The sequence below is a fragment of the Coregonus clupeaformis genome, chromosome 31, assembly GCF_020615455.1.
Source record: "Coregonus clupeaformis isolate EN_2021a chromosome 31, ASM2061545v1, whole genome shotgun sequence".
Lineage (NCBI taxonomy): Eukaryota > Metazoa > Chordata > Actinopteri > Salmoniformes > Salmonidae > Coregonus > Coregonus clupeaformis.
In genome coordinates this window covers 36,860,340-36,885,260 of record NC_059222.1, presented here as the reverse complement: position 1 = coordinate 36,885,260, position 24,921 = coordinate 36,860,340, and the positions used below count along the sequence as shown (strand labels likewise).

Below are 24,921 nucleotides of genomic sequence, written 5' to 3'. Positions count from 1 at the left end.
CCACTGAGCTTGCTTTTTAGTCCAGGACTAGGTTTAATCTGTGTCCGGGAAACCACCCCTACAAGTTCAAAGTGATAGTAGAGCTGGTACAAGCAAACAAGCAATATCAGCAAATGTGCCACGTGTTTTCTGTTACTGAATTTCAAGGTTCTGATGTAAGTATTCATACAGACACTCTTACCACCTGCTTAACAAATTCAGTGAAATCTGACTCATACCACACAAAAAAATGCCAAGAAAGCCAAACCCTCTAATGCACAAACGCCTACTAAATCAGTTAACTGCTTCTGTAAGATTTATCCTGTTACAGTGACAGTCCCCTGCGAGGTAAGATGTATCCTGTTACAGTGACAGTCCCCTGCGAGGTAAGATGTATCCTGTTACAGTGACAGTCCCCTGCGAGGTAAGATGTACTGTACTGTTTCATGGAAACAATGACCATGCATCCTCCTAAAACATTTGTCAGATTTCCAAAAACATTTGCTTCATGGCATGAAGTCTAGCCCTTAGAAATGAATATTCCCCTAAAGGTCTTCATCATGATTAAATCATAGCTAGCAAGGTTAACACTCTCTAAGCGTCTACTCAATCAATTCTGGTAAGACAATTCAGCTATAACATAAAGAAATGAAACACCAACATAAAATGAAGATATGTAGGCACTTTATCATGAAGCTATACACTGTCCTGTAGATTAGAGAGACATTCACCTTCACAAATTACATGACATGCAAATCCCTCTCTTTTTCTTTCGGTTTGATATTAGGGAGGACTTGCTCCATGACTATCTTAATGGTCTGTTTCATAATCATTATATTCTGACTATAAGCCACGTAACATATAATCAGGTGACTATCCAATATGCTTCAGCATCTTCAGTGGCAACCAGATCATTATATCAAAGTCTACACTCTTAGAAAAAAGGGTTCCAAAAGGATAGCCCTTTTTGGGTCCCAGGAATAACCTTTTTTGGTTCCACCTACAACCCTTTAGGTTTTCATGTAGAACCCTCTGTGGAAAGGGTCCTACATGGAACCCAAAAGGGATATACGTGGAACCAAAAAGGGTTCTTCAAAGGGTTATCCTATGGAGACAGCCGAAGAACCCTTTCTGGTTCTAGATAGCACTTTTTTCTAAATCTACTCTCTGCAGATGTATGTATGTTAGAAAATGTGGCAGCAGTGATTACTTACGTCTGAGTACAATCTAGTCTAGAAATAGTAGATATGGGCCTGTATCCACAAAGCGTCTCAAAGGTAGGAGTGCTGATCTAGGATCTGTCCATATAATCTTAATCATTATGATCTAAATCTTAATCGTTATGATCTAAATCTTAATCGTTATGATCTAAATCTTAATCATTATGATCTAAATCTTAATCGTTATGATCTAAATCTTAATCGTTATGATCTAAATCTTAATCGTTATGATCTAAATCTTAATCGTTATGATCTAAATCTTAATCGTTATGATCTAAATCTTAATCGTTATGATCTAAATCTTAATCATTATGATCCAAATCTTAATCGTTATGATCTAAATCTTAATCGTTATGATCTAAATCTTAATCATTATGATCTAAATCTTAATCGTTATGATCTAAATCTTAATCATTATGATCAGCACTCCTACTCCGATACGCTTTGTGGATACGGGCCCTGGACTTATTAAGCATATTTAACACAAAGCTTTCCTGCAAATAATGAAATATAAATGATCTCCATCTGGGCCGCCTCGTGTGCCCAGTTATCACACTGGCAGGAGTCATAAAGTTTTTCTCCTGCCACCCAGTAGGAAGAAACAGGTACTGCACTTAACACTCAGACATAAACCTCTCTTCCCTTTCCTTTTAAATGTGTGAAAATGCCCTGAAATCCCTGGAAGGTCAATCCTGTTGGAGAAAGGGTACCATTAGCACCACTATGTACTCTATCCCAGGCGCTGATGACATGGCCGTTGATTAAGGCAGCCCCCCCCGCACCTCTTTGATTCAGAGGGGTTGGGTTAAATGCGGAAGACACGTTTCGGTTGAATGCATTCAGTTGTACAACTGACTAGGTATCCTCCTTTCCCTTTCTCTCCAAGCTCTTTAACTGTTATAACGTGAAAGGGAATTATCTTGACATCCAAAACATCCAATTGGCATCCAACTGATTTGAATGCCCATTCAGCAATGTCCCGAATAGCAATGAATCCATTATCGATGCATTTATTTTCTCCAAAAGTGTTGGATTCTGATGGGTGATAAGTGAGTGGATGTTTGTATATTAAACTATGTAGTACTCACAGTCTTACCGTCAGCACCAGCAGGACCAGCTTGACCGGGATTCCCCATTGTTCCTGCTTCCCCCTGACAGAGAACACAGCATGTTATTGACTGGACCATTTTGATTTTTAAACAATGCAAGTGCACCACTCATGAAACCGCTGAACTACTCAGAAACCATTTGTCTATTGCATGCTGCAAAGCAGCACCGATGTGATTTTAAAACATGTTCTTTGTGAGGAGCTTCAAACAGAAATGCTTTTTACCTTTCCTGGAAAAAAACTTTCAAGGCTTTACAGACTTTAAGAGTACAAAAGATCATTCTGAGTTCATGTCTCAGCAGGACATGTTGAACTTTACTTGATTCAAGATGCCCTTTATTACAATTCCTGGTAATATATCAGCCCCAGAGGAGGCTGGTGGGAGGAGCTATAGGAGGACAGGCTCATTGTAATGGCTGGAATGGAGTAAATGGAATAGTAAGAAACACTTCAAACAAATGGAAACAACTTTGACTCCATTCCATTGATTCCTCCTATAGCTTCTGTAGCTCCTCCCACCAGTTTCCTCTGATTCAGCCCAAAAGGTCTATCTGCGAACCAGCCATGCTTGTAGCCTTTTGGATGTATTATTAAAGCCTTTAAGAGTAATCTTTTCCTGTTGAAAAACAGGATTTGTACCAATGCATGACTATGGCCTTATAAACACAAACACGCCTGCAACCTTGTACACTTTTACAGAATAAAAGGACCTGTTGCTATGGTAATATTGCTTAAAGGTAGGCTACTTCGTGAAACGTTTTAGTGTTAGTTTTAACATCATATGCTCTGTGAACAATGATATGTGTCACACAGCACTTTATTTTGTGGCCCATTTCAGTACACTTTATTTTGCCTAGGAGTCAGTCTGTTTCGACTTTTAGTCAACTTGGCATTCTCTTAAAAAACAGTCTGGAACTAGTCCCTATTTCAATGGTTAGTTCTTTCCATCAATAAAGACGTTGGACAGTGGGGCGGGTCTTATTGATAACATTTTCCAACCACAACCCAATCACATGCATTGCCATCACCGTGACGTACTGTAGGCACAAAGCCACATCCGTTTGAACCGCATCTTTCAATTTGGCTGTACGTTCGGCATCTTGGATGAATTGGTCATGCAAGTTGTGGGGAGACAAAACAATTTACGTCACAAAACTGTTCAAAAGTTAAACACTTTCAGAAGTGTATTTGATTTGCACAGCAGCGTGTCCTGATGGAAGGAGTTGACACTTGATTTAGAAACTGGCAAGTGCCGTGGTGTAACCCTTCTGACTGACCTTCATGCCTGGAAAACCAGGAGGTCCGGGAGGACAGGTACAGGGTTCTGGAGTGGGCTCCACGTCGATGTCACCAGGGCCGTTGGCGCACTGGAATAAACAAGAAACACGCACACCATTCACTAATGACATGTAGCCCTTTCCTGCAGTCAAATTACCAAATCGCCCTCTAGTGGCCTCATGGGTGGAACGTTATTAATATTTTTCATAATTTCATAATTAATCAACATTGTTTTTTTTTAACAGCCGGAAATCCAGTGTTTCTATATAAAATGTTTTTCTGTCTTCTGTTACGTATATAAAGTGTACTATTGGGATGCAAACTCAAACTTGAATACATTTCAACTCTATATCTGACATGGTACAGGTGTCTTCTTTTTTTTAAGCCCATAGCCAGGTGTGTGAGGTGTATACTTTTGTTTCAAAGTAGACTACTTTGTGTGACCCTGATTTAGCCCAATGCAGTAAAAGGTTTTAACATAGTGTTCACTAAGCCATACTCTTGTCATATGGAAGACATTCGAGCAATGAATCAATTATATGTCTGATTTCCTGCTAACAGACACTCTCAGACAACTAAAGCCAAGGGAGTGCATTCAGTTCATGTCTTTTAGCAGCCTAATCATTTAGCATTTAGCAGCACAGTAGCATTCACACAGCAGACACTTCCAGCAAAACAACTTTGTAAACGTAGTTCTAGAGACAAAGGGTTATATTACATGTTCATAGCAAGAGACAAAAAACCTTGACTGCATATTAGTTCAAATATGTATGCTAGCTTGACACAAGGGAAGATTATTACCTTGGACTTACCCTGAAATCCGTAAAATGTAACTATAGGTATGTTCAACATAAAGCCACTACCATGTCATTACTTTGTTATTACTGGTAGCCTAGCTGTTAAGAGTGTTGGGCCAGTAACCGAAAGGGCGATGGTCCGAATCCCCAAGCCGGCAAGGTGGTAAAAATCTGACGTTCTGCCCTTGAGCAAGGCAGTTAACCCACAACAACAACTGCTCCCCAGGCGCCGGAAGCCCACCACACCTCTCTGATTCAGAGGGGTTGGGTTAAATGCGGAAGACACATTTCGGTTGACTGCATTTAGTTGTGCAACTAACTGGGTATCCCCCCTTTACCTTCCCTCCCCTATTACAATGTTGTAACTACAGTGATTGCTGTGTAGTTACCTAGGTATAAGGGCAATTTAAACGAAAACTCCACCCAAAAACCATATTTTGGTTTGTTTCATGAGTCCCGTGTTGATATAGTTCCAAAATCTTTTTCATGTCAGCAATCACATTTTCAAGATACTGTATATAACTTTCAAAATACAGAAATACAGCCGGTATGATGTATTTTGCATTATATGATGCTGCGTATTGCATCATATGATGCAAAATGCATCATACCGGCTGTAAGTTACATATCTTCAAAACTTGATTGCTGACATGCAAAACAAATTGGGATTATATCCACAATGGACTAATAAAATAAATACCAAAAGATAGCTGTTGGGTGGAATTTTCCTTTAAGGTAAAGTGTTACCTATACATTGCACAACCCCTAGCAGATTAGTGACACTGCAAAAGACCATAGAATAAAGTATAGTCTTACCTCTAGCGATGAAAATGAAACTAGGGTTTACTTTGTAAGCGAGCAAAGCCATCAGCCAAAATACATACCTCTCCGTCCTGGAAATAAAAGGAGCGAGATTATGTAATGGAAGCGCCTGGCAACCTGTAATCTCACACTAATAGACTAATCTGTTAAAACAATAACACTGGTTGAAGGTAAATGAAATAATGCAAAACATGCAGAGAGAGAGATGTTGGCATGCGGTTGTGTGTTTTCAGAGCCTCTCTCTCCCTCGCTTTGTTTCTCCCAAACTGATATCCAGAAACAACATATGCAAAACAATTGTCTGGCATCGTGGGTTAGTAGTGAAAGCAATAGCCAAGCCAATGCAGCATTTGGCCACTGCTTCACAAACAGATTTGCCGTCAGATGGTAAAATAACAGGGAGAGCAATGTGCATGAGGCAAGCAGAGGTAAAGACGCTCCACCACATCACACAGAAAGCAGGATGAGGTCAAACACAAGTGATAATAATAATGTAATAATCTATAAAACAAAGGTCATATATTGTGAATCATATTCCCCAGTACCATATGATTCAATGCACAACTGAAAGAGGAGAAAGAAGAAAGGAAAAACGTATATTTTTGAGACATTTCATCAGATTTCAAAATAAACATCGTATGGATTTCCCCCGATACTAAGTCATGGTGGTGATATGGTGGCATATAGTATAGTGGTGCATTGTGATCAAGAACAGGAAAATATGTGATCCCTTCAAACATGTACTACAAGGACAGATCCAAACAGGTGTTTGTACTCACAACTCCAGGTATTTCACAGGCAGTCTCACGGTTGTTCTGCCCGGGCTCGCAGTAGATCCTGAGCTTCATAATCTCAAACTGTTAAAGAAAGGAATTATCATGAGGTCGGGGAAAAAGCATTTCAATCTTAACACGTGGCTACTTTATCTTGCTAAAAGTTTTATAATGATGAATGAAGTCCTAAGTCCCTCTCATCACCATACCAGGAAGTTATTTCTCTAGACTTAAGTGACACCTTCTTTATATTTAAGATAACTTGTAAGGATTTACTTGCAGGTCATTTTCAAGTTTTATGCGTTCGAAAACAAATCCAGCAACATTCTGGTTGCACGTCTCAAATTAGCTTAGCCAAAAGTAGTTCATTAAAACACAACATCATTATGATTGATTGCAGCTTGAGGATGTTTGGCCCAAGTACACCATGTATCAACATCGCCAAATAAAGCAAAGACTAAATAAAACATAGAAGACAGAGAGGTTCTTCGTGGCAAGATTTTCTAATCCACTGAGGTCAGTATGTTTTAAAGGACAATGAAGACTCTTGACTCTTCACATCCTACTGTTAAAAGGTTAGACCAATAGCTGCGTAAATGTGATCCAATATACAGATGTAGGATCTTAATTTGATCACCATGTTGCAGGAGAACTTTGTGAAACTTATAGTTTATTTGAGGTTTAAAAAGGCTTCTGAAGATTGTAATTTCCCTTATGAAAAATGTATCAACCCCTACAAAAATGCCAATTAATTATAATCCACAATTAATTCACATTTCCTGTTGCAGAAGGATTATTTTCCTGTTGTAGCAAACTGGCTCAAATTAAGATCCTACATCTGTAGACAGTTGTCTTGCACAAACGCACATTATTGGTTCTGAAAATGTTGTCTCCGGATAAACTTACTGGTACAGTTGTCTCTTTGCTGACATACTTTCCGATCTGGGTCTTCCCATTAATGAAGATACCAACAGGAGGTTCCAATGGCAAGGTTTCAATTTCCAGGTCATCAACATACAGGGTAACATCCTGCTCGGTGACCAGTAGGCGAAGCTGATGCCAGTTCTCATCAAATAGTTTCTATTTGACAAGAAAACAGGATAAGGAAGGATTATTTATACAAAGGTCAACAAGGTCTAGGAAAATGTAACAACTTGCCTACTAGAGAGTGCAATGGATATTAAATTGTTGTGCAATCACAAAACATTGATAGAAAGAACATTGGAGAAACAAACAAACACACAGAGCCGAGAACAGCCTCAGCTTTAGAACATCAGTTTTCTTTTCTTTTTTGTTAAAATCACTTATCCACATGGTCAGAATGTAAGGAATCAAAGGCTGCGTTTAGACACGTACCCCAATGCTGATGTTTTTTCCACTAATCTAATTTAAACTAATCACATCAGATATTTTCACATAAGATATTTTTCAGAGCTGATCTGATTGGTCAAAACACCAATTAGTGAAAAAAATATCAGAATTGGGCTGCCTGTCTAAACGCAGACCAAGACACTTAACTCAGGCATGTCAGGAAGCCATTGTAAAGTAGGCCTCAGCTAGCACATGGCCAGTAGGAAAACTTTGGATGATTTCAAATAGTCTGATATGGTGACTGATCTCTAGGAAGTTTGATTATCTAACCATATTGAATCATTATTCTTTCAATTCACTACATTCCATTCTCCTCAAATGTCACAGTCTTCAATCCCACCACCTCCCAATCCTTAGAAAGTCATGCAAGTTAGTTATTTTGCTTTTTTGGAATATAATGTAGTTTGCTGTAATATCATTAGTGTGTGCAGTAATAAACCCTATCACTGTTTTATGAGCCCTCTCTGTGTTTCATGGATTGTAGAGACTGTACATCTGCCTCAGAGATTTTCATGATGATTGCCAGTTCTGGTGAGAAAGCTTCGTGATTTACATAAATTAACTGAAAACCCACGCTAACAGATGGTTATAGTAACAGTATTCCACTTTTCATGTAGCCTCATTTTGACCAGCTAACAGCCTAACCACCGATCAAGCAGAATTATGGACTAAACGTTCAAATCTTGTTGCTGCAACAATACAGGTAAAATCTAATCAAATTGTATGTCAAATGCGCCGAATATAACCGGTGTACACTTTACAGTGAAATGCTTACTTACGATCCCTTAACCAACAACGCAGAGATAAAAAGTAAGAAAATTAGCAAATAGAAATACAACAAATAACAATGCTATATACAAGGAGTACCAGTACCGAGTCAATATGCAGGGGTATGAGGTAGTTGAGATAATACTCACATTTTTACAGACGCTCTTATCCAGAGTGATTGCATACACCATTTTTTTATTTCATCATACTGGCCCCCCAATGAAATCAAACCCACAACCCTGGCGTTGCAAACAGCATGCTCTACCAACTGAGCTACATCCCTGCCTGCCATTCCCTCCCTACCCTGGGCCAATTGTGCACCGCCCCATGGGTCTCCCGGTCACAGCCAGCTACGACAGAGCCTGGATTCGAACCAGGATCTCTAGTGGCACAGCTAGCACTGGATGCAGTGCCTTAGACCACTGCGCCACTCGGGAGGTTACATGTAGGTAGGGGTAAAAGTGACTAGGCAATCAGGATAAATAATAAACAGAGTACTAATAAACAGAAGAAGATCCTACATTTGTAAAGTACTATCATGTCATGTGTCTGTTTTGGTGATTTGGAAGACTCATGGTGTTGAGGTACCTTGGCAGGTTCTTGTTGGAAGACCACTGTCTGAGTATCACCTGGTGCTACACTGGTTGTAGTGAACTTGACACTGCGTTCAAATCCATTTAGTGTGACAGCCATTTGTGGTTTCCCGTTATTGGTCTGTATCCTCCATAGGTCCCACTCTTCCCTGAGCAGAGACCCCTTGTACCTCAGCGTGGACACAAAGACATAGGATGGAGGCAGGCCATCTGGAAACAAGTTCCTGTGGGCCAAAATTAAACAACCAGTCAATCACATCACTATGAAACAACCAGTCAGTCACATCACTATGAAACAACCAGTCAGTCACATCACTATGAAACAACCAGTCAGTCACATCACTATGAAACAACCAGTCAATCACATCACTATGAAACAACCAGTCAATCACATCACTATGAAACAACCAGTCAGTCACATCACTATGAAACAACCAGTCAATCACATCACTATGAAACAACCAGTCAATCACATCACTATGAAACAACCAGTCAGTCACATCACTATGAAACAACCAGTCAGTCACATCACTATGAAACAACCAGTCAGTCACATCACTATGGAACAACCAGTCAGTCACATCACTATGAAACAACCAGTCAATCACATCACTATGAAACAACCAGTCAGTCACATCACTATGAAACAACCAGTCAGTCACATCACTATGAAACAACCAGTCAGTCACATCACTATGAAACAACCAGTCAGTCACATCACTATGAAACAACCAGTCAGTCACATCACTATGGAACAACCAGTCAGTCACATCACTATGAAACCAGAGTGATAAAGTAGACATGGCAATATTGACATGACCACTGGCGTAGCACACAGCCCCGCAGACCCCCCACTGAGGTAGAAAAAAATCATCTTACCATGAAAGAAATGTTTAGAATTACTGGAAAGTAGCTTAAAAACTACAACATTTTCTCTCAGCCTCATGGCAAAATGTGTAGAATAGCAGTAAATTAGCTCAGAGATTCTTGAAAGTCGGGACAATTGTTGTTATTTTTCTACTACAAAAAAAAAGGATTTTGTTTATTTATTTTTATTTGAGCTTAAAATGTACATTTATGAGAATCTTATAAGGGACAAGATTTGTTTTAGGAATTTTCTAAAAACTCTCTTTCCAGAGATATAAAGTTGGCGCATATTCCATAACACGGGGCTTATGAAAGCAACCTTTTTCTACACAAATCGTCACGAATTTGTCCGTAAAACCTGAACCGTGTGAGCTACAAACTAATAAGCTTCAGGGAAAAGGTCTGAGAAAATCAAGTAACAGGCTGCAAAAAGTGCATAGGTAAAATGTGCCAAAAATAAAGTGACCAAACATGGGTCTAAGTTTTCTTATGTCTCTCAGATATAGGACAGACACTTCAAAACCTTGTTCCTTATGATTTATATTTTGTCTTTCTGTTTTGCCATGTATGAATGTGTTATTCAATGTGTTTCTATGGGCTATAGCAGTAAAGGCCAAATTCAATGTTTCATCCCCAATTTCATTTTTATTTTGGCCTTAAAACACTTGTTGGACAATAATTATAGAAATAAAATTCCTTTTATGGTGTCTGATGGGGTTGGCATAAATCCAGTTAGTTGCATTTTATGAAAACATAAAAAGAAATTGGAGGTTGTTCCTTTACATTATAGCTGTTATAGCTGATACTTTGGTCTATCAAAATATATCTATTTATTTTTTTATTTAGGCAAATATTTGTGGGAAAAAAGTTGAGATTGTCCTGCCTTTCAAGAATGCCTGAACTCTAAAACTGCAACAATTTTTCTCAACCTCATGCAAAATGTGTAAAATAGCATGAAATTAGCTATAATACTGCACATTTTTATCTCTTCCCACATGAAAAATGGGGGGCCCCATGCGCTACGCCACTGGACATGACATGGTGTTTTAAGCTTACGTTGTGCTTTCACTCAGGTCGACTCGAGATGTCACCTGGAAGGCTTTGGAGCCATAGAAAGACCCTTGAGTTTTTTTGACCTTTTTGGCCAAATTAAGATAATGTAGAATATCGAAGCCCTTCACGTCACCGTTATCGACTGAGATTCTGCTTGGACAAACAGTCTCTGAAATAAAGAGAATGAAAGAATTAAGAACACGGCATAGTACGTATTTTTGTGTGACTGGTTGAACATCACAAACACATTTTCATAGAAGTACCACCATCTTTTCTTTCTGGTTGGGCTGCATGTTACATTTAGAGTAAATCCAATGAACGCAACAATTTATTTAATTTGACCTGGAAACCGAAGTGTCAAATAATCTATAGTAAAATACATTGGAATGGAATACCGGACATTTTGCAAATATGCAGTCTGTATATAGAACATCCCTCCCATCAGGAAAACCAGACAGAATTTGACCATTACACCCATACCTTAATCACTCATCTTAATTATTCCAGTAGGCTATTCATTTACATGGGATCAGACATCAGATACAACCTCTCAAATAGGTCCGATTGTCCTAGCTATTGTTTCATGTTTTGTTCTGGGTGTTGTTTTTGCTCTTGTTCTTGATGAAACCCTTTTGTTCTAAAACGTATTTTCAACAAGGCTGTAAGCATTCAGTACGTATTCTTGCTATGTTGACTACCAGGATGCATTGCCAAGTGCCGAAAGCCATGCACATACCCCTTCAGTTTTACAAAGATTTGGTATAGATCATTAACAATTTCAGCTGTTTTCCTAGCAATAGCTTCACTAACCTTTACTTCACCCCGAAGCATGAACCAGTATCTGGGCAAAGGAGACAGTGAATATGACAAGATCTCCTCTCGGCACAGAACGCTACCATTCAAGCTACCATTCACCAGCTCTGGAAGCATTATAATGTCAGAATTACTCACCAAATATGCCTACCCTGCCTGCAACTATTGTAATTTACTGCCGTTACGCAATGTACTGTATGTACTTCCAAAAAAGGTCTAAATAAATATCTACAAGCAACCAAAAAAATCATAATGTATTGTTTTTTTACCAGAAGGTGCCTCTTCCGGTCAAAAACAATACATCAGGTTCTGTTGCTTGTACAATTTTACTTAGGCCTTGGGCAGAGAGGAGATCACGTCATATCATTATCTTCTTTGCCCAGATATTGGTTCACTTGAAGCACTAACATTACATTGACATTACTCTCTTGACACAGTTTGGCTAGTCATCCACAGTCAACAGCTTCAGAAAACGTTAGATTCCCAATCATTAGATCTTGAGAAAACATTAGATTCCCAAACATTAAATCTTTAGAAAACATTAGATTTTAAGACATTTCTTGGTTTTGAATAGCTTCAATGTTTGGCAATGTGCAAACATGTTAAATGAACCAAAGAGTATTTAAAGGACCGCTCCTTCATTTTAACGAACAACAACAAAAATGGTTTGTTATGAAGCTGAGGGATAGGGCTCATGAGGGTCCCCATTTTGTCATCACAAAAACGCCTACCTTCACACAACTTCTGCCTTATGGTCTCACGGATCTTGGAAATAGCTTTATAGTCATCGACGTAAAACACGTAGTTGGAGGAAGGCTTGTTTCCAATAGCGTTCAACTCCGCCTCTTCCGTCTCAGATCCCACACCAATGGCAAACATGATTATTCCTCTCCTCCGGGCTGTATCTGCTGCTGCTTTCACCTCATCTTGTGACTTCCCGTCTGTTAGGACCACAGCGATTCTAGCAATGCCCTTTGGGCCTCGCTCAGACAGGTTAAACAGTTTGTCGCTGGCAAACTGTATGGCCGTCCCAGTCCTTGTGTTTCCTCCCATGTAGTCAATGGATTCCATGGCTCTGATGAGATCCTTGATATGAAGGTGCTTCCCTAGTGGAATATTTATGATTGGATCATCACTGTATTGGACCACTCCAATCTGGGTGAACTTCTGTCCGATGTTAAAGCTTGTGGTGATATTGACGAGCCATCGCTTGACTATTTCAAAGTTCACATCGGCTACGCTCCACGAGCCGTCTAGGATAAAGACCAGATCGCTTGCCACAGTCTTACAACCTGTAAGAGAGATGATACACATGAGTGGTGTTACACAGCCTTGAAAAAAACATTAATGAAGAATATTCACTTCTTATAAAGGAATACCAATACAGTTCATAGAGCTTTCCTGAACATCCATTCTGTTTTTATAGTAAACGTGAGAGATAATAGACACCATGCAATGGAAATGTGTCACATATAACGATGAAGACAGAAGCACTCTTACTGAATCTCATGTCCTCATCTTGTGCTGTACAAGACAAGTGAAGAAGCATGAAGCACACACACCGCAAGACACAATGCATGGATCTTGTTTTGCAACCCATGATGCTGAAGTACCAAACTCCAATTGTGCCCCTATAGGGAAAGGGAAACAACACATGCATTGCTGAGATTGTCGTTACAATTGCTCATATCAGTTAACCAATCAAAGAACTGCAGACCGTTTTTCTTACTTGTCACTGTTGTTACTTGAATTGCATGCAATGCATATCTTAATATTGAAAGTAGACATATCTGTGACAAAAGATGTAGGGTCAGTATATTGCATTTGTTGTAAACAAGATAAAGCAACTTAAGTCTGTGTTAGTGGCAATGAAACATGGAAGAGCATTCTGAAGTCTATCTCTTTCTCTCTCTCTCTCTCTCTCTCTCTCTCTCTCTCTCTCTATATATATATATATATATATATATATATATATATATATATATATATATATATATACATATATATATATACAGTACCAGTCAAAAGTTTGGACACACCTACTCATTCCAGGGTTTTTCTTTATCTGGAATGCATTTCAATTAACAGGTGTGCCTTGTTAAAAGTTAATTTGTTGAATTTATTTCGTTCTTAATGCGTTTGACCCAATCAGTTGTGTCGTGACAAGGTAGGGGTGGTATACAGAAGATAGCCCTATTTGGTAAAAGACTCAAATAAGTAAAGAGAAACGACAGCCCATCATTACTTTAAGACGAAGGTCAGTCAATCCGGAGAATTTCAAGAACTTTGAAGGTTTCTTAAAGTGCAGTCGCAAAAACCATCAAGCACTATGAAGAAACAGGCTGTCATGAGGACCGCCACAGGAAACGAAGACCCAGAGTTACCTCTGCTGCAGAGGATAAGTTCATTAGAGTTACCGGCCTCAGATTGCAGCCCAAATAAATGCTTCACAGAGTTCAAGTAACAGACACATCTCAACATCAACTGTTCTGAGGAGACTGCGTGAATCAGGCCTTCATGGACGGATTGCTACAAAGAAACCACTACTAAAGGACACCAATAATAAGAAGAGACTTGCTTGGGTCAAGAAACACGAGCAATGGACATTTGTCCAAATTTGTCTTTGTGAGACGCAAAGTAGGTGAACGGATGATCTCCGCATGTGTGGTTCCCACCGTGAAGCATGGAGGAGGAGGTATGATGGTGTGGGGGTGCTTTGCTGGTGACAATGTCTGTGATTTATTTAGAATTCAAGGCACACTGATCCAAAACAATGACAATGACTCAAAACACACCTCCAGGCTGTGTAAGGGCTATTTGACCAAGGAGAGCGATGGATTGCTGTTTAACACTTTTTTGGTTACTACATGATTCCGTGTGTTATTTCATAGTTTTGATGTCTTCACTATTATTCTACAATGTAGAAAATAATACAAATAAAGAAAAACCCTTGAATGAGTAAGTGTGTCCAAACTTTTGACTGGTACTCTACAGTTGAAGTCGGAAGTTTACATACACTTAGTTTGGAGTCATTAAAACTAAATTTACAACCACTCCACAAATTTCTTGTTAACAAACTATCGTTTTGGCAAGTCGGTTAAGACATCTACTTTGTGCATGACAGCAGTAATTTTTTCAACAATTGTTTACAGACAGATTATTTCACTTATAATTCACGGTATCACAATTCCAGTGGGTCAGAAGTTTACATACACTAAGTTGACTGTGCCTTTAAACAGTTTGGAACATTCCAGAAAATGATGTCATGGCTTTTGAAACTTCTGATAGGCTAATTTACATAATTTGAGTCAATTGGAGGTGTACCTGTGGATGTATTTCAAGGCCTACCTTCAAACCCAGTGACTCTTTGCTTGACATCATGGGAAAATCAAAAGAAATCAGCCAAGACCTCAGAAAAAAATTTGTAGACCTCCACAAGTCTGGTTCATCCTTGGGAGCAATTTCCAAATGCCTGAAGGTACCACGTTCATCCGTACAAACAATAGTATGCAAGTATAAACACCATGGCACCACGCAGCCGTCATACCGCTCAGGAAGGAGACACGTTCTGTCTCCTAGAGATGAACATACTTTGGTTTGAAAAGTGCAAATCAATCCCAGAACAACAGCAAAGGACCTTGTGAAGATGCTTGAGGAAACAGGTACAAAAGTATCTATATACTCAGTAAAACGAGTCCTATATCGACATAACCTGAAAGGCCGCTCAGCAAGGAAGAAGCCACTGCTCCAAAACCGCCATAAAAAAGCCAGACTACGGTTTGCAACTGCACATGGGGACAAAGATCGTACTGTCCTCTGGTCTGATGAAACAAAAATAGAACTGTTTGGCCATAATGACCATCGTTATGTTTGGAGGAAAAAGGGGGTTGCTTGCAAGCCGAAGAACACCATCCCAACCGTGAAGCACGGGGGTGGCAGCATCATGCTGTGGGGATGCTTTGCTGCAAGAGGGACTGGTGCACTTCACAAAATAGATGGCATCATGAGGAAGGAAAATTATGTCGATATATTGAAGCAACATCTCAAGACATCAGTCATGAAGTTAAAGCTTGGTCGCAAATGGGTCTTCCAAATGCACAATGACCCCAAGCATGCTTCCAAAGTTGTGGCAAAATGGCTTAAGGACAACAAAGTCAAGGTATTGGAGTGGCCATCACAAAGCCCTGACCTCAATCCTATAGAAAATGTGTGGGCAGAACTGAAAAAGCGTGTGCGAGCAAGGAGGCCAACAAACCTGACTCAGTTACACCAGCTCTGTCAGGAGGAATGGCCCAAAATTCACCCAACTTATCGTGGGAAGCTTGTGGAAGACTACCCGAAATGTTTGACCCAAGTTAAACAATTTAAAGGCAATGCTACCAAATACTAATTGAGTGTATGTAAACTTCTGACCCACTGGGAATATGATGAAAGAAATAAACGCTGAAATAAATAATTCTCTCTACTATTATCTGACATTTCACATTCTTAAAATAAAGTGGTGATCCTAACTGACCTAAGACAGGGAATTTTTATTAGGATTAAATGTCAGGAATTGTGAAAAACTGAGTTTAAATGTATTTGGCTAAGGCATATGTAAACTTCAGACTTCAAATGTATATTTATCTCTCCCACTCTCTCTCTCTCTCTCTCTCTCTCTCTCTCTCTCTCTCTCTCTCTCTCTCTCTCTCTCTCTCTCTCTCTCTCTCTCTCTCTCTCTTTCTCTCTCTCTCTCGCTCTCTCTCCGTCTGTGTGAATACTCAGAAGAGTTTTGATCATACTTCTTTGTTTCCCTCTGGCTTCTTTAGGAAACTGTATATTTTATTGCAGTTTCCAGCCAGTGAAATGTAGAAACTGCAGACATTATAAAAAGATACAGCTATAAATTAGGAACAGATATGTTCCATATAAAGCATTTGTGGAAGGAAGGAAGGAAGGAAGGACCTTTGGTCATCTCAGTCAATCAATCCAATCAACTTAAAGCAGTGGGTTTTCCAGAGACAATGACCAGACTTGGGTAGGTCAGTTCTGCAATGACCGAGATCTAACCCGCGTCCACCATATGTAACTGTGCAGTCAGTTTGTTGTCACAGCTATAACATGACTGGGTTTTTCCACTCCCTGACCTGGGATTTGTGGCACAGCTCAGTGAGGCTCCAAAATGCCATGGTAGAGCCGGCCATTTTGTTCCGGTCCTTTCCCCCCAATCAGTCCAGAGCACTTGGGGAGGTTGCTGGAAAAGCAGCACCGTGACATGGGCAATTCTGTATGTTCAGTACTATCCGGGATCCCTGGGACGTCCCTACCCTGAATCCTAACCTTAACCCCTACCCTTACCCTTAACCCTTACCTTAACCGTTTTAAATTTCAACTTCAATGAGGTGATGTCAGAGTTGTACGTCCCTAGGATCCCAGATAGTAAAATCCCAGTCACTATGGCTTTCCTTCTATAGATTTTCCCCCAAACTGGATATTTCAAAATTTCTGCCGAAGCCACATGGAATTCATTTACAGACAGTGAAATTCCAGATCTGGACAGTGACCAAACACATGTAGTCATGACGAATGGATGGCAACCATTGTCCAAGACACAAAGAGACCTGGTTGTGATTGGACTACACAGTTAAAGCAATGTTACACATTCTTGAATGGGCTATATTAAAGATTGATGGTGTAAGCACCACCTGGGAATGCATGCCACAAAATTCTCTCAAATAACCCATGCACTTGTTTTGTAGGTCAGTGCAATGCCGTTCACCATATGTTTTTATTTTATTTATTTTTTATGACCCAGTCATTGACCTCTGACGTTATTGGGGCAGTGCAGACACTTTGTAGCTCTCCACCTTGGTCAAGATGACGGGTCGCTGGTATGCAGTTTATTATAACCCCCACCCCCGCTTAGAAAAGACAATATCCAACAAAAATAAATACAAATCTCAGACATATTGCCTAAAACTTGAACCCGAAACATGACTTCCAAGTTTGAGTTATTCATCTAGTTTGCAGCAATACTTTGTAAAATATTTATATCATGCCTGATGGGTTGCATCCAGCTGGACATGGGAGTCAGGAAGCTCATGTTGAACAGCTGATTCCTCCCACTTTTCCAGAAAAGGTGTTACCAACAGATTTAACCTGTTCGTGGTTTGGGCCGAAAACACAAACTTATATAGATGATTAATTAATGGATTTTCTGGTTCCTTGATCTGGTTCTTGCCCTGACCTATTTGGTTGCTATGTTCTTCTGTTTCATAGAGTTGTTGTTAGGGAGAAACTTGAGATGTTGTTTTCACAACTCCAAAGCTATTTGGTGCAGTTAATGTGCACCTACTAGAATAACTATTTAAAGATTAGCACCTGCTGTCTTAAATTAGTGTGTTTAATATGTCAACCATGGCATTTTGGACTTAACTGCTTTAAAAAATGCAATAAAAAGTCCTTCCATCCCAAAATCAACAACTGCTGTTCCGCATGTACTACAACCAATGATTTATGCAGTTTATACACTAGATTACTTACTAGCTGTTTTGAAGTCACCGCCCCTCCATCTTGGCACTCCCCCAACATTGTAGAACATATTTTGGAAGCTATAGAAATGCATTTATTAATGTCTACATTTGTTTTTGCCAGCGTTATTCTATTACAGACACCTTATTCTATTACAGACACCTACATTTTATTATGTCAGCTAAACATTTTTTTTAAATGAAAAAAATATTTAGAAATATTCTTTAAAGTATAATTTGTTACTGTCCCCACTACAACAACCAAACTACTTACTGCCCAGTGCAGTAAAAAAAACTAGATTTTCCTTTGTTTTATATATATTTCTACACTATGAGGTTGGAATAATAATTTGGAATTGTGAAAATTATGATAATGCCATTTTAGTGTAAGAGCTTTCTGACCACTTTAATTGAAAAAAATCACAGTAAGGTACTTAATTATTACCCAGAAATGATTTGATATTGAGATAAAAATGGCTGCATTGATGTAATTTTGTCCTTAAAACGTTTAATAGAAATACTGTAGAATTCCATTCATTCCTATGGAGGACTGCTCCTACTGGGGAGTGCCAATATGGCCGACCGGTGGCTTCAAAGCCTCTCGTTCGCCAATACATAGCATCAGCAATCCAGGGTTTATATACATAACTGACTACAACTTTTCCAAGGTAAGGGGAAAGGTAATTACTGCCAAGTTACTCAGGCACCAAGGGAAAAGCCTAAACATTATATCAGCTCTTCCTTGAAATCAAATCAAATAATCAAAACCATGAACCCATATCATCACAGTCGACTAAACCACTTGGAGCCTGGGAGGGCTATATCATCGTCCAATATGTTCCTATTTTAGAATGAACAGGCTAGGGGTTTACTTTTGGGATTACCTAACTTTTGTTTCATATAAATCTGTCACACTCACAGAAACTCATGAAAACAATTTATGCAAACCCCTGATCTTGGTATCTCTATGGATTTTGTTCCCCAAACCTTTTTATCTGTTTACGAGAGGAGTCTCAGTCGAGCGCCCAGCAGAGTTCAGTTAAATAATTCCATTCATTCTTTGCATATGACAGAGGCACAAACAAGGGACTGATAACTGCTCCTAATGTCTTCAGTATGCTACCTGCTGTCTGCTGCTGCAGCAGCTCAGCTCATAGGAATCTAAACACTAGTAGATTATCACATCTATTGAGACACTGATAAAGCACAAAGCTTCAGTGAAAGATACAACACACTAAAACACACCGAAACCAGAAAGATCTGAAATTGTACTGAAAGTTCATACTCAGCCTACATCCAAACAGGATGCAATAAGGTACTCCAACAGGTGCAACTTGCCTTACAATGCATTAAACAATTGAATAATAAACACATTTCAAACAAGAAACAATCAGTTTCCTAATTTAAACGTGAAACATTTTTAGCATACCGTAGATTTAAAAAAATATTGGCATCAAAGGCCCTTGCAGACCCAAAATCAAGAAGTGTACAAAATGTAGTTTTCCAAAAATGGCAAAAGCATCCCCCCCCACCAAAAAAAAAAAAAAGTTACCAGAGGTTAGTGTAGTCCGAGTGTCAGTCTCCCCCGTCACCTTCTCATAGGTGTCCTGTGGCCATAGCCGTGGCGAGCTCAAGCAGTAGAACAAGCTGGGTTTGGGGAAGAAGTTTCAGCACTGCACCAAATGTTCCTCTTGTGACTGAAAGCCTGCCCTCTCCATTCACTTTCCAGTTCTCTCTCTCTCTCTCTCTCTCTCTCTCTCTCTCTCGCTCTCTCTCGCTCTCGCTCTCTCTCGCTCTCCCCCTCTCTTCCCTTCTCACTTTCTTCCCCTCACTCTCTCCCCCCCTCTCTCTACCCCTCTCTCTCCTCCTCTTTCTCTCTCTCTGCCTCTCTCTCTCTCTCTCTCTCTCTCTCTCTTTTCTCTGGGTCTTCTCAGACTTTTACTTACCAACAGCCACTCTTAATTATCCAGGCTAAAAGAGAGAGACAGATAAGAAATACTGAGAGAGACAGCCTCTTTCTGTCAGTGCCAGGGGAAAATAGTAGTCACAAGGTCAGGATTGTGTATGGTCGCTGAGGGTATAAATATGAAGTCTGAGGGTTCCAGGAACCAGGGTGGGTCCTAGATAAGGCTGCATGCTTTCACATGCTGGGACCAAACCTCGGGCTTGGCAACTGGCGTTCTGTTCCGTTGTTTTATATATGGGCCTCTATATCTCCATCTGCCCATTGTCATCTCCCCAATGTGTGCTCATGGAAAAGGCTTACCAAGGTGGACAGCAGGAGATCATGTTGTACAAGTGAGCAATGAACAAGATGCTTAAAATGACTGTGATATGGTACCGTTCCTAGTAGCCTAGTCTTACAGCTAAAACTCAACAGAAATGTCCAGCCAAATCTGATATCAGTTGAGAATGTTGTTGTAGACTTCATTTCGTCATATTTGTTAGAGTTTCATAACTCTGCAGCATCCTGGCCTGCATCAACTAATGACTCCATTTTGGCTTTCTGCACCTCAGTATTGCAATGATTAACAGTTTCAGCATAAAGGCTGAACTACTCCCAGGGCGGCCCTCAGAATGTAAATCTAATGAGAATAAAGACACACATTGTACACATCAAGATCACTTCAGAACCTGACCTAAATGAACCAAAGATTCAGTGTAATAACTAAGATGCACATGAAATGCTGTCCAGATGCTGTAGGACAGGGTTTCCCAACAGACGGCCCACAGGCCGAATTTGGCCAGCTGGTGGTTTTATTTGGCCTCCCCAGTTTTCTGAGCCAATTTTGTAATATATTTTTGGATAGTAAAAACACCAGCAAATCAGCTCCAAGTGATTTTAATTTTGGAAGTCAGTTCCAAAGTATAACCACACATAATAGAGAGATAGATGTGATCGTATACTAATGTAAGTAAGGTTTAAAATGATTATGTTTAGTCAAATATGACATATTTTTGGCCTTCTTGCGGTCAATTATGTGTAATTATGTTCTGGCCCCCTGACCATCCGCTCAAGAAAAAATCTAGTTGATGATCCCTGCTGTAGGAGAATGCATTGAGTCAAGCATGATCGGCATTTCTTCGAGGAAAAAAGGGTTTACGCTATTGATACACACTGTGACCTACAAGCTAAATAGTTAAAAAGCTTATGTAATAAAACACTGCTCACTCTTTTCACATGATTGTGCCATGATAGGGGGGCATCTAGAGCCTCATTTATACCTGGCGCTAACATGAATCCTTGATTTGGCCAACATTTTCAGAAATATGTCAACACATGGTATTAAAATATCTCTTATTCGTCCACTGTGCCTGCATTGTGACCAGATTTCCTGGTCTCTCCCTGTTTGCAAATTATTTGACAGCCATTCTTTCAAAATTATATTTATTTATATATTTTAAGACACATATTGATGTCATAAGTCAATGGTGCCACCTGTCAATGACTTTAGAGGGTGGGAAAATGATGATTTAAATGGTTTCACTGTCCAGATCCGTCTACACTTGTAAGAAATCCAGACACAATGCGTGCCTGACTACCTCCGGAGGTGATCAGGAAGATCACAATCAGATAACAATGCGTCTTTTAATCATCTAAACCTGTCTGAAAATGCGGGTACAATCAGAATGTGGAAAAGATCAGGACAAAGGATGCATGTTAGAACCAGGTATAAATGTTCAACATAAGCCCATGAAGACAGCATACTCATAGAGAGATAAATAGTGTCAGAAACATGGCTGTTTTGTTGAAATGATGATGGAATTGTACATAAAGTATCTAGCAGTGGAGGCTCCTCAGAGGAAGAAGAGGAGGACCATCCTCAGTGAATTTCATAAAAATTAAAACAGTGAAACATTAAAAAAGTGATCCTTTTTAGATAAAACTATACTAAATATATTCACGTCACCAAATAATTAATTAAAACACACTGTTTTGCAATTAAGGTTTACAGTAGCCTCAACAGGACTCTGTAGGGTAGCACCATGGTGTAGCCGGAGGACAGCTAGTTTCCGTCCTCCTCTGGGTACATTGAATTCAATAAAAAACATAGGAGGCTCGTGGTTCTCACCCCCTTCCATAGACTTACACAGTAATTGTGACAACTTCCGGAGGGCATCCTCTAACCTATCAAAGCTCTTGCAGCATGAACTGACATGTTGTGCACCCAATCAAAGGATCAGATAATGAATCTAGTATTAAAAGCATAAGCTACAGCTAGCTAGCACTGCATTGCATACAATCTGGTGAGTAGTTGACTCAAAGAGAGAGAAAGACAGTAGTTGAACAGATATTAAAAAGTGTATTTCTTCATGAATGAAGGAGAAGCAAGAGAGAGAAGGTGAGAGAAATAGCTACATTTTGTAGTTTTTTCACTTTCACTTTTACTTACTTAGCTAACAAATGCAGCTAGCTCGCTAGTTTCGCATACTCAAACACCCGGCTCAAACAGAGAGGGATTCTACGTTACCTAGTTGGCAATGGCTATCCAACACTGGAACTCTTCCAAGTCAAGGTAAGCTTTTGGTTTTATTAATTTATTGCCACCGGGGCTCGCCGGTGTAACTACTAAACTGCTTGCTAACTGTACACTGTACTGCATGATTGTAGCGGGTTTACTAACGTGTTAGCTCTAGTAGCTATGTTGTTGACTTGACGTTAGCTAATATGGTGACAACGATGTAGCCTGTGTGTAGCGGTTAGTGGTTATGATATTAAGGTTTGGCTTGTAAAGGTTTTTTTGCCTGGTCACAGACCGCTGATGTGTTGTGCACTGAAGTCCACAAGTGAAGGGAAAAGGTTAGAGGAGGAGAGCGCATAGAGGCGAGAAGGAATTATACAACGATCTGGCTGCAATGAAAGTGAAATGTTTGCGTGTGATCAGGGGTGTATTGATTCCACCAATTCTGTTGCAAAACGTTTCTTAAACGGAAGCAAACAGAACGAAACGGGGATAAATATACCTGAATTTGTCCAATAGAAACTCTCATTTGCAACTGTTGGACTAATTATTACACCCTAGATGCAGGCTAGATGCAGGCAAGATTGTGCAAGGCTGTATTGAATGTTTCAAGGTCTGTCACATTGAATCCTCAAATTTCTCTCGACCTGTGCACCTACAGTGCCTTGCAAAAGTATTCATCCCCCTTGGCGTTTTTCCTAATTTGTTGCATTACAACCTGTCATTTAAATTGATTTTTATTTGGATTTCATGTAATGGACATACACAAAATAGTCCAAATTGGTGAAGTGAAATGAAAAAAATAACTTGTTTCAAAACATTCAAAAAAATGTATAACGGAAAAGTGGTGCCTGCATACGTATTCACCCCCTTTGCTATGAGGCCCTAAATAAGATCTGGTACATCCAATTATCTTTAGAAGTCACATAATTAGTTAAATAAAGTCCACCTGTGTGCAATCTAAGTGTCACATGATCTGTCACATGATCTCAGTATATATACACCTGATCTGAAAGGCCCCAGAGTCTGCAACACCACTAAGCAAGGGGCACCACCAAGCAAGCGGCACCATGAAGACCAAGGAGCTCTCCAAACAGGTCAGGGACAAAGTTGTGGAGAAGTACAGATCAGGGTTGGGTTATAAAAAAATATCAGAAACGTAGAAACATCCCACGGCGCACCATTAAATCCATTATAAAAAATTGAAAGAATATGGCACCACAACAAACCTGCCAAGAGAGGGCCGTCCACCAAAACTCACAGACCAGGCAAGGAGGGCATTAATCAGAGAGGCAACAAAAAAAAACTAAGATAACCCTGAAGGAGCTGCAAAGCTCCACAGCAGAGATTGGTGTATCTGTCCATAGGACCACTTTAAGCCGTACACTCCACAGAGCTGGGCTTTACGGAAGAGTGGCCAGAAAAAAGCCATTGCTTAAAGAAAAAAATAAGCAAACACGTTTGTTGTTCGCCAAAAGGCATGTGGGAGACTCCCCAAACATATGGAAGAAGGTACTCTGGTCAGATGAGACAAAAATTGAGCTTTTTGGCCATCAAGGAAAACGCTATGTCTGGCGCAAACCCAACACCTCTCATCACCCCGAGAACACCATCCCCACAGTGAAGCATGGTGGTGGCAGCATCATGCTGTGGGGATGTTTTTCATCGGCAGGAACAGGGAAACTGGTCAGAATTGAAGGAATGATGGATGGTGCTAAATACAGGAAAATTCTTGAGGGAAACCTGTTTCAGTCTTCCAGAGACTTGAGACTGGGACGGAGTTTCACCTTCCAGCAGGGCAATGACCTTAAGCAAACTGCTAAAGCAGCACTCGAGTGGTTTAAAGGGAAACATTTAAATGTCTTGGAATGGCCTAGTAAAAGCCCAGACCTCAATCCAATTGAGAATCTGTGGTATGACTTAAAGATTGCAGTACACCAGCGGAACCCATCCAACTTGAAGGAGCTGGAGCAGTTTTGCCTTGAAGAATGGGCAAAAATCCCAGTGGCTAGATGCCAAGCTCATACAGACATACCGCAAGAGCCTTGCAGCTGTAATTGCTGCAAAAGGTGGCTCTACAAAGTATTGACTTTGGGGGGGTGAATAGTTATGCACGCTCAAGTGGTAGGCATGTTGTGTAAATCAAATGATACGAACCCCCAAAAAAGGCAACAAAATAGGAAAAATGCCAAGAGGGGTGAATACTTTCGCAAGCCACTGTACATTGTAAACTTTAATTCATGGGCTAGGTTGTAGCAACCTTGATGGGTATAGGGAAAAATGTTGTATCATGTAGTAAGTAGCCTAAACCTATACATGTTACATTGAGCTGGATGAATGGAATATGAATGACAGTCATCCAATATGCTGTAATAGAAATAAGACCATGCTCATAAAACACATAAACGGCACAGACCGCCATCTAGCATACCTCTATTTAGTTGTCAAGTCGACAGGAAATTGAGTGGGGCCCTGGAAAACTTTGATGACTCATTAGAGTGGTCTAT

General features: G+C 39.9%; 1 protein-coding gene across 1 annotated transcript in view; it reads right to left on the bottom strand.

Moving 5' to 3' along the window:
- The window catches only part of col21a1 (collagen, type XXI, alpha 1), a 47,678-nt gene extending 27,944 nt beyond the window's left edge, over nucleotides 1–19,734 (bottom strand). The window contains exons 1-10 of the mRNA XM_041858214.2: nucleotides 19,504–19,734; nucleotides 12,943–13,073; nucleotides 12,174–12,734; nucleotides 10,633–10,798; nucleotides 8,705–8,933; nucleotides 6,884–7,057; nucleotides 5,984–6,061; nucleotides 5,267–5,275; nucleotides 3,585–3,674; nucleotides 2,288–2,350 (exon numbers count right to left, since the gene is read on the bottom strand). Coding sequence (XP_041714148.1) covers nucleotides 2,288–2,350; nucleotides 3,585–3,674; nucleotides 5,267–5,275; nucleotides 5,984–6,061; nucleotides 6,884–7,057; nucleotides 8,705–8,933; nucleotides 10,633–10,798; nucleotides 12,174–12,734; nucleotides 12,943–13,042 — 1,470 coding nt within the window. The 5' untranslated portion in view covers nucleotides 13,043–13,073; nucleotides 19,504–19,734. The remainder of the gene's footprint in view (nucleotides 1–2,287; nucleotides 2,351–3,584; nucleotides 3,675–5,266; nucleotides 5,276–5,983; nucleotides 6,062–6,883; nucleotides 7,058–8,704; nucleotides 8,934–10,632; nucleotides 10,799–12,173; nucleotides 12,735–12,942; nucleotides 13,074–19,503) is intronic.
- Nucleotides 19,735–24,921: the final 5,187 nt, after the last annotated feature.